The 14,204-nt window shown below is 36.4% G+C and overlaps 1 protein-coding gene across 1 annotated transcript; it reads left to right on the top strand.

The window, feature by feature from the left end:
- The first annotated feature begins 9,741 nt into the window (after positions 1-9,741).
- On the top strand, positions 9,742-10,977 carry LOC116173447 (protein ALP1-like). Its single transcript, XM_031490936.1, has 4 exons — positions 9,742-9,859; positions 9,915-10,086; positions 10,141-10,454; positions 10,502-10,977. The coding sequence occupies exons 2-4, from the start codon at positions 9,944-9,946 to the stop codon at positions 10,975-10,977; spliced, it is 933 nt and encodes a 310-aa protein (XP_031346796.1). The 5' UTR covers positions 9,742-9,859; positions 9,915-9,943.
- Positions 10,978-14,204: the final 3,227 nt, after the last annotated feature.

Below are 14,204 nucleotides of genomic sequence, written 5' to 3' on the forward strand. Positions count from 1 at the left end.
TTTGTATAAGCCCATGCTGTAGACTTTGATATGTCGAACCTTTCAGACAGCAATCTAAACAGATACTGCATTTGTATATTAGACCTTACGACACATATAACAAACCTATACACTTCTTGGTTAGCTAACATGCTTATCGCAACTAAAAGCTGTTTGACTGGAGAAAGAGTATTACGTCCTGCACCCTCACCTTTTTTTAACAATAAAGGGCATATCTCTTGCAGTAAGTTTTCAAACGTTTTAATCTATAATGCATTCTGAAATCTGAAAGGAACGGGAATTATTGATATGATTCGTAAAAAAACAGCATATTCAGACCATCCAAGCTGTAATATAATGCCACATTTTCGGTATAGTTTGTTACAGAAATTCTCCTTTTTTTCGACTTGTGCTTACAGTAGGAAATTGCAGCTTCCATGATTTCATCATCGCTATCATTATCAATTAGTAAAGCAACAGTTAATCCTTTTTTTATTACGTTTGCCATTTCTTTACACAACATTTATTATTTAATTTATATGATTTGACTCTGCTCCGAGGCTTTGAATATAGCGTCTAAGGTGCAATGGTATAACTTAATCATAACAAACATAACCCACAGACATAACCTTACATCAATGATCAGCTGATGTGGCGCGTTCGATTTTCCACTTACCGCGGTTCATTACCACAATAACCGCTGGTGAACCGGAATCGACCAAACGGTTTAATTTTCGTAAATGCCTTCATTCACAATTTCCGGGACATTCCGACATCACGAGCGTTGCATGAGGAGGGGGGGGGGGGGGGTGTTCAAAACTCTACAAATTTTGGTATTACTTTATTAATAAGTCTAAGAAACAAAAAATAAAATGTTAGTTCAGTACATGAAAAAGAAAATCAAATTTGTTATAATAGGGAGTTATTGCACACATACTATAACGTCAAACCTTAATTAAATACTGCCTTACTATAATAAGGAACTACCTTATTTTTGACAGCACAAATTGAGTTATTGCATGTGACAGTTTACAAGCAGTTAACACTCAACGTATTTATTTATTTCTAACCTCAAATTATTTAAATTTTTTATGATTGAGTATTTATTTATTTTCTGTGGATGCAATGGAAGAAGTTTTGGAAGCTCTTATTCTGGGTGACGCTGCAGATGATGATTATGAGTATGTCATTATGGATAATATTTTCGTTAATCGCGAAGAAGTCAACCAAGGGCCCCCTTTCGATTTTAATACCTTAACTGAGGCAGAGGTGTTGCTAAACTTTCGGTTTTCAAGAGCAGATCTTCCAAGATTATTTCATGTAAATTTTAAAGGTTATGATACTACTCAGCTGATGCTTTAAGGGAAAATAAGGTTACCTTAAATCCTTACCGTATTGGGACGTAAATAAGGGAAGGCAGTATTTTAATAAAGTTCCCTTAATTAAAAAATTTGTCTGCGCACGCGTAGATGTCAAAATAAGGTCAGCGTTAATAAGGGAACTGCGTCGTAACGTTTGCAATAACTCCCTAATATGTTTCCAAACCAATATATTATTTTCTTATGTATATATCACTAGATTTGGCAATCTTCAAAAGTTTCTGTCCATCTGCACTTTGTAAAACTGTTACAATTTCTGAACACGATTCTTCATAATTAATGCGAGTCTGCAATTCGGATTTGATCAAATCCATGGACATCCTATTTCGATCTTTAGTCCATACATTATTCAACAGGCTGAAAATTTTTTCGCAGAAGGCGTTGCTTGTTGGAATTGATAAAACAAAACCAACTATTTTTTTTAGGTTTTTAAGATCGTTTGTGTCGTTTGTTCTAAAGAAATGCGCCCATATCTTATCGTTCGGTAAATCTTTAGGAAGAACCTCAAAAACCGATTTTATGCACGCAAACTCTGTATAAAGAGAGTCAATGTCAACTGCGTCTTCAATTTTTAATATAACAGGAAACTCTGACAGTACTTCCCACGTCAGCTTAAAATCCTCTGATTTAAGGGAAAGCTCTTAAAACAAACGTGCTTATCAAGTTTACCACACGGACTGACTGTTGTCCATCATAGCGCTGTTTATTTATACATAATACAGGGTTGCCAGATACGCATATTTTGGGCTCATATTAACACTCCCACTAGCACAAAATATTAACAATAACTTACATCTACAATGCCTAAACATTCTAAAAACTTATAATGTTTAATCGAATTCAAGGCTTTGGTAAGAATGTCAGCCGGCATATCAGCTGTTTGCAAATATTTAATTTCTACAAAATTATTCGCTGTTATATTACGAACAATACATCAACATCAATATGTTTGGTCCTGTTATGATGGACCGGATTTGCAGACAGCTTTTGTGCGCTTTGGCTATCATTATAGACAACTACAGGATTACAATCTACACCTAATTCCGATAACATGTTACTTAAATAAATCGCTTCCCTAGATGCTTCGGAAAGACCCATGTATTCGGCCTCAGTACTTGACAAGGCTACAGTACGCTGCTTTTTACTTTCCCATGATACTACAGATCCGGACAATTTAAAACAAAAACCTGTATATGATTTCCTATCGACTGGATTGCTGGCCCAATCAGCATCAACAAAACCTTGCAGAGGTTTATTATCTTTTTTAAATTCTAAAACATAACTTTTAGTTTTCTGTAAGTATTTTAGAACTCTTTTTGCGGCCTTCCAGACTAAATGATTGATTAAACTGACTCAAAAAACCTACCGAAAAAGATATATCTGGTCTAGTTAAGGTGGCTAAATACAATAAACTACCTATAAATCGCTGATATGGAATGTTTCCATTACATACATCCTCATCTTTTACAAAATCTACTTTGGTCTCCATGGGAGTAGCTACTGTTTTACAATCCTGCATGTTGAATTTGTCTAATAATTCATTAATATAATCTTTTTGACTTAACGTAATTCTGTGATTTTCCTTATCTACATTAATTTTTACTCCTAGATACTGTCTAACTTGACCTAAATCCTTGATATTAAACTTCTCTTTCAATTTACCTTTTAAATTGTTAGTATCATTAATATCATTTGAAAAAATAATAAAATCGTCCACATAAACCGTGACTATCGTTATCAAGTTATTATTTCGTTTTATAAACATGCATGGTTCAATTTTTGATTTCTGATAACCTAACTCTTTTAAAAAATTTTCTACTCTCTCATACCATGCGCGAGAGCTTTGTTTTAATCCATAAATTGCCCTTTTCAACTTTAACACTTTATTCTCGCAATTTGTTTGTGAATAACCATCAGGAAAATGCATAAAAACTGTTTCCTTCAATATTCCGTTTAAAAACGCAGTAGGAACATCTAAATGTGTTATTTCTAAATCAAATTTAACTGCTAATCCTATTAATAACCTAAACGTTGAATGTCTGACTACTGGCGAAAAAGTTTCTTCATAATCAACACCATGCACTTGGTTAAAACCTTTCGCAACTAATCGAGCTCGATACCTCACTTGATTTTCACTATTATATTTCTTTTTGTACACCCACTTACACTTTACAATCGTGCCTTCCCTTGGTGTGTCGACAATCTCCCACGCGTCATTTTCCTCAAACGAATGGAGTTCCTCTGCCATGCTGCCAACGTTGTTTATCTGGTCTCGATAAAGCATCATCCAACGAAATTGGGTCTCCTTGGCAAACTGTGGCCTCACTGGAAAAACAAGTGATGTAATCTTCAAATACCTTAGGTTTCGGTGGTCTAGACGATCTTCTAAGCATGTCTGGAGTTTCTTCCTCAACTGTAGAATTTTCTGTCCCTGTGTCCTCGGTACCTCCCACTTCTCGAGTATTGTTGCCTTCAGGATCGACTGGCTGAACTGCAACGTGTTGATCACCTTCACACTCGATGGCTCCCACTTCTTCGATATTCTCTGGGATTTTGTCTCCATCCGGTAGACTACATCGATCATCCAAGTTTTCCATTACGATTACATCTCTACTGGTTGTGACCGCATTATTACTGGGATCGTATACCCTGTACCCTTTGACAGTGTCACTGTAACCTACGAATATCAGCTTCTTAGACTTTTTGTCCCATTTTAATCGCTTCTCTTTGGGAATGTGCGTCATTACTGTACTGCCGAATATCCTGAAATAACTGACATCAGGCTTCTTTCCTGTCCAAAGTTCATACGGCGTCGCGTTCTGCAAACCCGCTACTGGAGCACGATTCCTTATATGTACTGCAGTGTTTGCTGCTTCTGCCCAAAACCGTTTGTCCAGCTTCGCATCAAACAAAAGACACTTAGCTTTCTCCACGATGCTTCGATTTAACCTTTCAGACATGCCATTTTGTTGTGGCGTGTACGAATTGGTTTTCTGGTGAATTATTCCGCTGCTTTCTAGAAAATTTTCAAATTCTTTGCTACAAAACTCACCACCATTATCTGTCCTTAAGATTTTAATCGTAGCATTCTTCTGATTTTCGACCTCATTCTTGAACCTTTTGAAACAACTGAGTACCTCATCTTTCGATTTCAAGAAGTATACGAATGCCATTCGACTGAAGTCATCCTCAAAGGTCAAAAAATATTTGGCACTGCCAAACGATTTCTGCTCCATCGGCCCGCACAGATCTGAATGGATGATCTCTAAAAGACTATTAGCCCGAGTACCTTTATGCGAAAAAGGTAATCTTGCCTGCTTACCTTCGCAATAAACGACACAATCTTGTTTTTGGATTTGTACAGTACCTGAATATGTTACCCCCTGTACTAAACCGTCTTTCATTTTCGTCATATAACTCGAATTCATGTGTCCCAGCCTGCGATGCCAAGTGCCTCCTGTCACTTTCGCTGCCGCTGCAATCAACTCTCGGTTAAACACGTTTAGTCTATACCTAAACACCGTTGTTTAATTCAGCTGTACCGACTAACACATTGTTCTTATTATAAATGTGACAAGAACTATTGTCAAATCTGACCGAATTACCATTTTTAATAAGTTCACTAACAGAAAGCAAGTTTGTGGTTAGGTCTTCCACACACAACACACATCGAGATAGTATAAATGAAGACGCTATTTAGCATCTAAACAATACTATTAAAATGGGACCTGTGGGCGGGGCTTAGTGTCGTACCAATATGGCCGACTTGCCAGGGCCGGATCCTATTGTTTTTAAGCTTAATTACCAAATGTAATAATGTGTTACAAATATGGAACGATTATAAAAAAAGTTTAAGTTTATTTGTGTAGGTCCGAATGGGGTAGTTTTAAAAGCTATCAGTAAATATCAAATGACTAAGTACCTATACCTAAATTTTCTTGGTGGAATTGAATTGTGAAAGTTAAGTTGACAAATGGTGCATAATAGCACAGACAACATATACTACAGACGGTCAATCTTAAGGGGAAAAAGCACGCTAAGTTTTGTGTCAAATATCCCCTTATTTAAAAACCTGCTATCCCTCTATTTTGCTCCATCTATTAGCACATACAACAATGTGTTGGTTCTTCTACAGATTTCTTTTATTGGAATGGTTTTGCAAATTGTCTAGGGAAAGAAGTATTGATACTTTTTTGTTAGAAAGCTGTCCCACAAGAAATCCCCATAATTTACATCTGAGGCGAAGTGCTGATAATCTTTGCAGGTACACATACAAAGCAAATATCACTTCATATTCGCAATTACGTATTACTCGTTGTCTTTGGGTGCATAAGAAACGATATAACTTGCACTACCTTTCGAATTCTCGAAAAAAGTGTAATCTCCGTGTTTGTTTATATACCTACGTACTCTACTTGCCTACTTGTCTCTCCGCTTGTGGAATAAATCTTGCAATCAGCAATTTAACTTCATTTAACTTGGATAAAGAAAACCTAAACGTAAGCAAATTTTCGAATGAATATTTGCCTCATATGTAATAAATCCCATTTGAGGTGTGCAATTATCGGTCAATTACAGCGGTAATTGCATTGTAGAAAACGAAAGAGCCCTGCGATAATTGCACATTTCATGGGAATACACTTAACAATTTTATAAGTAGGTAAGGTGAGTTTGTAATGTTTATTCGGGAAATATTCCCCCGAATTACACTCGTGCATCAAAATAATCCTGATAATTTTTAGCGCATTTTCCAACGAAGTTGGGTGCGCTATTGCAGCCACTTTCTCTGTCCGTCCGTCTGGCCGAGGCCTTAACTACTCCTACAGTTTTTGAAGATATTTAGTTCGTTCTTTTTGCATTCGGTAGCGTATCGCTCTGGCACCTGAGTCAAAGAAAATCTTGACGATTGAACTGCGCATGCGCAGGCTGCGCAATGTTAACTTTTTTATTTATTAATATATTTTGTTGAAATTTTAATCACAGATACTTGTAGTAAAGGCAAATATATCGCATATAGTAAAAATCAGATGTGCGCATGCGCAGACTGCGCAATGCGAACTTTCTTTATGGAGATATTTCTTTGAAATTTTAACCAAAGATACTTATAGTAAAAGCAAAAGTATTGCATTTTATAAATATCAGATTAATAATCGCATGCGCAGGACGCGCAATATCAACTGCGCAGTAAGTGTCAACTTCCTTATTTATGAAGATATTTCTTTAAAAGTTTAACCATATATGCGTCTAGTAATGAAAAACGTAGCGCACATATAGGTATGGCCTTTGGGGAAGTATTGATCAATTTACGGAAAATGCGCTGAAGTTACACTTCATAATTTGTTAAAAGAGCATTTTGATGCACTTGTGCAATTACCTACGAAAATTGTCACAAAGCAAAGTTTTAATAGCGATCCTCGAGATGGTTTATAGTTTTATATCTATTACTGTCTGCCGGTTTAGTGCGTTGTCACTTCACTCAACGAAACCATGTGTATTGTATGCAAAAAAATCCCCTGAATCCGTAAATGACAGTCTAGCTGACCGGAAACTCCGGGAACATATTGCTATACACAAGTAAACGAAGAAAAAATGGGAAAATGTCGTTTTTTCGCATTTAATTAGGTATCTCGTTAACTATTCCTCTTACGGAAAAAATGAAGAGAACGAATTTGTTTAGGATCGATTTTTGTATCCGATACAGTTGGTATGATTTTTATTAAACAGAGTGCCAAGGGTCTATCATAAAGTTACTTTCTTGTTCTATTTCTGGGGTTTCCACTAAACTAATTCCACAGTCCGTCGATTTGCAAAACTCATCGGGACAACAGACAATTGTTGGAATAGGTTGTTTTACGGTTCCACCATCCATAAAAATATTGAAAACGCTCTAGGAGTCATCCAGTTTGAAGGACAAAGCATCGAGAAGGGCGTATCAACAAAAACAAATGTTAATTTTTGGGATTACTTTTTTTGTATTTTTCCAGAAAAAACAATAACATTTAAAAATGAACGGTTCTGTACCAACCAGTGCTCGGAATGGAAATTTTCGCCGGAACGCAAGCATCAGCCCATCAGGAGGAAGGGGGGAGGGGGGGGGTAACATAGAAAACATGTACTACGTACATTAAAACAACGAGAAAACGTAACAAAAATTAAATGTTTCATTTTTATTGTTTCCCTTGGTGTGGAGACCAGTGGATACTAATGGGTTTCGTGTGCTGGTATGATCTGAAGGACGTATTTTCGTTTCCATGTGATTTTTATCGCATTAATGACAAATAATCCAACAATATGTAGGGTTCTGTAAAATTTCTTTGTGTGCGGATGGAGAGGATCTGACGCTGCGGTCCCTTTACGAAAAGGAACAGTGTACAAATATTTTCGACGAAACGGAACAATATTGTAATACTTTTTACCAACCGGAACAGCGTTCCGGCTCGTTCTGGTCCTTTCCGAGCCCTGGTACCAACTGAAAATTCGATTCTAAACAAATTCATTTCTATGAGCTCGAGCAATAGTTGACGAGATAATTGGAAGTCAAATGCGAAAAAAACTGCATTTTTCCATTTTTTCTTGTTTTTTTTTTGTGTATAGCAATATGTTCCGGGAGCTTCCGAGCAGTGAACTACATAGAATACACTTGGTTTCGTTGTGTGAAATGCCAACATCCAGTTCAGAATACTTTTGGAGCTAATTTGACTGGACTATGTTGACCCTACACATTGACATAAAATAAAGTTCGTTAAGTGCTCCCTCCCCTAATAAAAAAAAATTGTGATGGTATTATCACAGATACATATAGGTAGGCAAGGCCGTGCGAGTAGGAGGGGCGAGGGGGGCCCAGGCCTTGGACGCCAAGCCTGGGGGGCGCTAAAGTCGCCCGTCGTCGCCTTCGTCGGGACGTCAAAGGCGTGAGTGAAAGATTTACCTCGAATTATATAAACGAATCAGTATTTCGTATTCGTTTCGTATTTTATAAATTCAGAATCAGTAAAAATTTAAAAATTAAAAACTGTCGCGTTTATAAAATCGGTAATTCCATGGAGTTAGGAAACCAAACAAAAGCGCCTGCATTTGTCATGTTTGATCTCAAATTGCCATGGCACCACTGATTTTCTTAAAAGCGCCAGTTTTTAATTATCCAATTTCTTGGATTCAAAGTTCAGAAAATTAAAAGCTATAGGTAGTATGCATGGATTCGTAATTTTTTTCCCTACAAAAAACCTAAATAGACTTTCTCTCTAAAATAATTAGAGAGTCAATAATCAGAAATGAAAAAATTTCTATTGCAATTCCTATGATGCGTTGAACAAGTCACCACCCGGTATAATAATATATTTATTATGGAAAAACAAAAATTATGTTTATTATTCTAATAAAATCTTTCCTTGTCCAACCTCATAATTTTATATGTGGAGGCCAAATTTAGTTTCCGCCCTTGTATAACCAAACCCGCTCCATCAATTTTTTAAATGTTTAGAAAAGAGAAAAATGAAGAATTAAAATGTATCCTATTTCATGTAATTTATGATGTTATACAAGTGAGCGCTTATCTTATCTACATAAAGGCCGGCGTTGAAGCCGAGGAAATAAGGTTTGAGTATGTATTTTATTTTTACAAAAATGACTCCATCTATTACACACTTTTACCACACACAACAGTTTTCTGTGCGTCTACCACATTTTACGACAAATTATTTCGACTGCTGCAAGGTAGACAACACACTAACCGTACTCTATTAGGTGTTGCGTTTATTTCTATAGCATTGCATTGACCGTCTGTAGTATATGTTGTCTGTGATAATAGGTACCTACAATATGCATAGGTCGGCTTTATCGTGATTAAATTGACAGTAAGTAGGTACCTAAACTAAATGCTGAAATTCTATCAATACTAGCCTGTATTGTGTTTGTACTTACCTATGAAAAGTTATTCCAGTTATTTTCTTTTTGTCAATCCCATCCCGGGCATAACAACTCCGCACAGCACAACACACCATGTCGATAAAACGCAATTTATATAAATAGACCGGAATAATTACGGAAATAATTCGAAAATCACAACACAACACAAAATCTGACGGATGACGGATGTGTAGTAACAATATGGCGGACCGGGTCCCGCTTTGGTCACTTGAGGCGTTTTCGGAAATTATGCCCGAGTAAATAACCCAGTTGGTAGGTAACCTACACAGGTTCGCAACTCGAGTTATATGTTTTCCGAACGTTTTTACATAACCTAATATTCCTAACCGTGACATAACCTACATAAACATGTCTAACAAGGATAGTATAATCCATTCTACTATTCTTGGCACAAGTAGAAAACGCGCTACAGCAGCACTCCTTGCGTTTTGGACATCTGTAGTAAGTAGATTCCGACGACGATGATGACAATGTGATTGTTAGTCAACAACTTTTAACTACGAGAGAACATGGGGAAAGTAAACGTGTATGCATTAAGAATTATGTTGCCATTGTAGAAAGCTACAGTTTAGATGGTAATTAAAAATATTAAATTGCGTAGGTACCAGTTAAAAGTCATAGGTATTGTAGATTTCCGTAAACATTTCCGATTGACGAAAATGAGCTTTGAGGAAGTGCTAATTAAAATTGGTGATAAGTTGTCAATGGCTAGTTCCGTACACCACACTGGGAGACCTGGAAATGATGCGAAAACACAGTTATTAGTAGGTCTATGGATTCTCGCAAATCAAGAGTCGTACAGGTAAAATGAATTGTATAATTACTCTGAAAATGGTTAACATTTCCAGTCTTACAGAACCGTCGCCGATAGATTTGATCTGACCATTTCAACAGCATGGTGTTACTTTAGAAAAGTTGTAGATACTTTAGTTTCAATTGCGTCAGATGTAATTCAGTGGCCTAAAAATGAATCACAGAGACAGTGCTTCTCCACTGCATTTCGTAAAAGACAAGGATTTCCAAATGTTATAGGTACGATTGATGGAACGCACATACCAATAGTGGCCCCACACAATATGGCAAACTCTTACATCAACAGAAACAAATATTATTCAATTGTCTTACAAGGAGTTTGTAATGCTAGATATAAATTTATCGATTGTTATGCCGGTAAAGTTATTAATTAAAAAGGATACTATCATTTATGAACTCATTAGGTCCCCCTGGAAGTGTCCATGATGCCAGGGTATTAAAAATGTCTCCCTTAGGAAAAAAATTGAACCACAATATTCATGATCTCGTGCCCTCAGATTATCACTTGTTAGGTGATTCAGCGTATTCAAATGCAAGTCACCTACTTACGCCTTACAAAGACAATGGACATTTGAGTCGAAAACAGAAAAATTATAATTACAAGCACTCTGCTACAAGAGTAGCTATTGAGCAAGCATATGGGCTGTTAAAAGGTAGATTCCGCATTTTGAGATACGTAAATATATATGACACCAAAGTAATTCCCAGCGTTATTATAAGTTGTTGTGTTTTACATAATATTTGTGTTGATGCAAATGATTTAGATGTAGAGCCGTATCAAGAAGATGCAGATGCTAATGTTGCTGTAGGTATTAATGATAGAAACTTAGACACTAAAGGACGCATTAAACGTGATGATATCGCAGAAATTATAAATTAACAAATTTTTGTAAGATTAGTATTTATTTTACAATGTACATGTTGCTTTAATTATGTATTTAAATGCTTTTCGATTACATTAATCAAGCGTTCTTGCATTTTCATTTTCTCTTGGTGGCGTTTATCCATATCTTCGCGAAATTTTTTAAACCAAACTGGCTCATTTTCCTTGTTCTTACGTTTATTATTTGGTCGAAGCTGTGTACTGCATGATGGGGTGCTCCTCCCACTATCATTGATGGGACTATTTGGACATTCTGGTTCCTATAACAAAAGTACATGAAAGATTCAAAATATTGATGGAAATGCTAAACTCGAGGAACAAATTTAAATGAAAAGTATAAAACATTAAAACCTACCACATTCAGGCTGCTGCATTCTGCTGGTGGATTTATCTCAGGATTTTGATGCAGTAAATTATCCATAATGTCAAAATATTTAAATTGTAATCTATTTCTACCTGTGGCAGCATTGTGGTCAATCACCTTTTTGTACTGTTTTTTTAAATTTTTGAATTTATTTTCGCACTGCTCCCATGTGACCATGTAACCATTTGCATTCATCAGTTCGGCAATTTGTTGCAAAACTTTCCTGTTTGTTGTAGACTTGTCTTCAAATCTTGTTTTATGTTCCTCATACAGTGATATCAATAGCTTTATTTCATTATCTTGCCAATGATGATTTTGAGGCTCGGATGCACTTGCTTGGCTACGTTGAGTCACTATTGGTGTTTCCTGCTCCTGAGATACGCCATAATCATGATCCTCATAATAATCTTCATTGTTGAGGGTTATATCCTCTTGCTGCCAATTTTCAACCTCTGTACTTTCACGGGATTCCAAATCCGGGGCATGAGTTGTTCGAATATGTTCATTAACAATATTTTCATATGATATAAAGTCGCAGATTTCACATCGTGCGAGCACCCTATTCATTTTTGATTGTAGCAAATAATAAAACTAAAAGTCTTCTATTGACGATTTTGTCAAACAAAAAGGTAAACACTTCAATCAAAACATAACCTACAATACAGACGTACCCTACTCACTGACCAGAGTTATTACTAAACAACCGAGTTGCCAACCTGATCTAGTTTTCGAACGCAGACAAAATAACCGGTGTGAATAATCGAACGCTTGGGTTACAACTCGCTAAGAACCTACCTAACCCGGTTGAATTTCCGAAAACGCCTCATGTGTCGTCTCCGTTTATACTATCTCGATGCACAACACATTTTTGACAGTAATGTTAAAAGTTTGGTTATTTACTATTGTGGCTAAGTTGACGTCGCCGGAACACGAAACTTTCACTTTCGACCGATTAGCAACAACTATCTCCCGAACATTAGTTTCTAGACAAGGGCTTACAATCCAATCCTGATGAGCAGTTAAATGAACGCTTGCTCCGGAATCTATGTACCAGTCCGATTTACTAAAGTCTCCGCTTAAGAACACCGCACTGAACTGAACGCGTTCGTATGTTCATTTTTAACAGAGCTTACATTTGGACACCGACTTTTGAAATGCCCCACTTGTTTACACTTGTAGAACTTTACACTTTTGAAGCTAGAACTGTTATACCTGCTGAAACATTTTTCTTGGGTTTATTAGGCCAATTTTTTGCCGTAAAAGCCCCTCCAACCTTTTCGGCACCGACTTCCATATCAAGTAGTTTACTTTTTATTGAATCCGAGGTGATTGTTATTCCCGAATGCTCAATTGCCATGATCATTGGCGAAAATCTTTCGGGTAAACCTGCTAACAAAATCGAGTCAATCCATTCTTCATCAATATTAAAACCCGTGCCGCGTAGTTTCTGTGCAGTTTCAACGATTTGGTTGACATAAGCCGCCATGGAATCACAATTTTCCAAACGTGTCGATATCAACGTGCGCAATAGGGTAATTTTACGTGCAAACCCCGAATCATCAAATAATGATTTCAACTTCGCCCAAAGTTCTTTCGTGTTTTTTGTTTCACGAATATGAACATACAGCGAGGGATCTATGGTCAAAATTAACTTCGCTTTAGCGTCATCCGCTTCAACCACTTCCGTTACACATTTGGATAACCCTTCCAGAACTAGGAAATTTTCTACCGCAAATGCCCAATCAAAATAGTTATCACGACCTTTTAACTTAGGCACATTAACAATGTAATTCGCAGCCATTTCTGTGTTACTTAACGTTTTACTCACTAGTTTTAAATTCTGGGCCCATAACCTCTTAAAACAAACGTGCTTATCAAGTTTACCACACGGACTGACTGTTGTCCATCATGGCGCTGTTTATTTATACATAATACAGGGTTGCCAGATACGCATATTTTGGGCTCATATTAACAAAAGCAACTCAAATTTCTTGTAAATCCCATCTGGTCCAAAGTCGTATCTTTCTTCTAGATAATGAATTGCTCTTTGCAGAAAAATGTGAGCTTGCTCTGTAAACTGATTTTTTTATCTTCGCAGAGGTTTCTAAAAATAACCTTGACTTTACTTCCAAAAAAATTATTAGCTAACCGGCTTTTTAGTTGGTCAAAAAGATTTCGCATTGCACGATCGAGGTCTAAAATAGAGTGGGTATCACTTTCCAATATCAGGATTACTTTGGTGAATTCAGGCAAAACATTCTGCAAAAAGAAAAGATAGCAGTCATTCAGGCTTTCTTTCAGGCACTCTTCCTCATTATTAAAATCATTACTATCACATCCTTCGGAAATAAACTCCCAAAGCACTTTATGACTGTTAGCCGGACCTTTTTCTAAAAAATAATATTTTACTGCAGGCCAGCTATACATTAATCGATCTATAGCAGGCAAAAGTGATAACCATCTTGTAGGAACATGTCTTAGTAATTCTTTAAATTCTATTTGAGCAAACTCAAAACATTCTTTTAATTTTTTTGTTTTTAAAGCTGACGAACTAAATTCGTTGTATATTTTGATGACTATGTTTTCTACGTCAACATCAAGTCCTTTCAACGCATACTTTACACAATTATTTATTACATGACAATAGCAATTAGCTTTGAAAACATGATGATTTTCTGCTTTTAACTTCTGATACACGGAATTATGTATGCCATAATTTACAGAAGCGTTATCTGCACTATATGCGCTAATTTGACGCATGTTGAGGTCAGCATTAGTAGTAATTCTTTTCAAGCACCCATATATATCGAAGGATGTTTCATCGGCATCTTCATAAAAATCCAATAGTTTTTTGCATATA

This window comes from Photinus pyralis, unplaced genomic scaffold, assembly GCF_008802855.1.
Source record: "Photinus pyralis isolate 1611_PpyrPB1 unplaced genomic scaffold, Ppyr1.3 Ppyr1.4_LG6, whole genome shotgun sequence".
NCBI lineage: Eukaryota > Metazoa > Arthropoda > Insecta > Coleoptera > Lampyridae > Photinus > Photinus pyralis.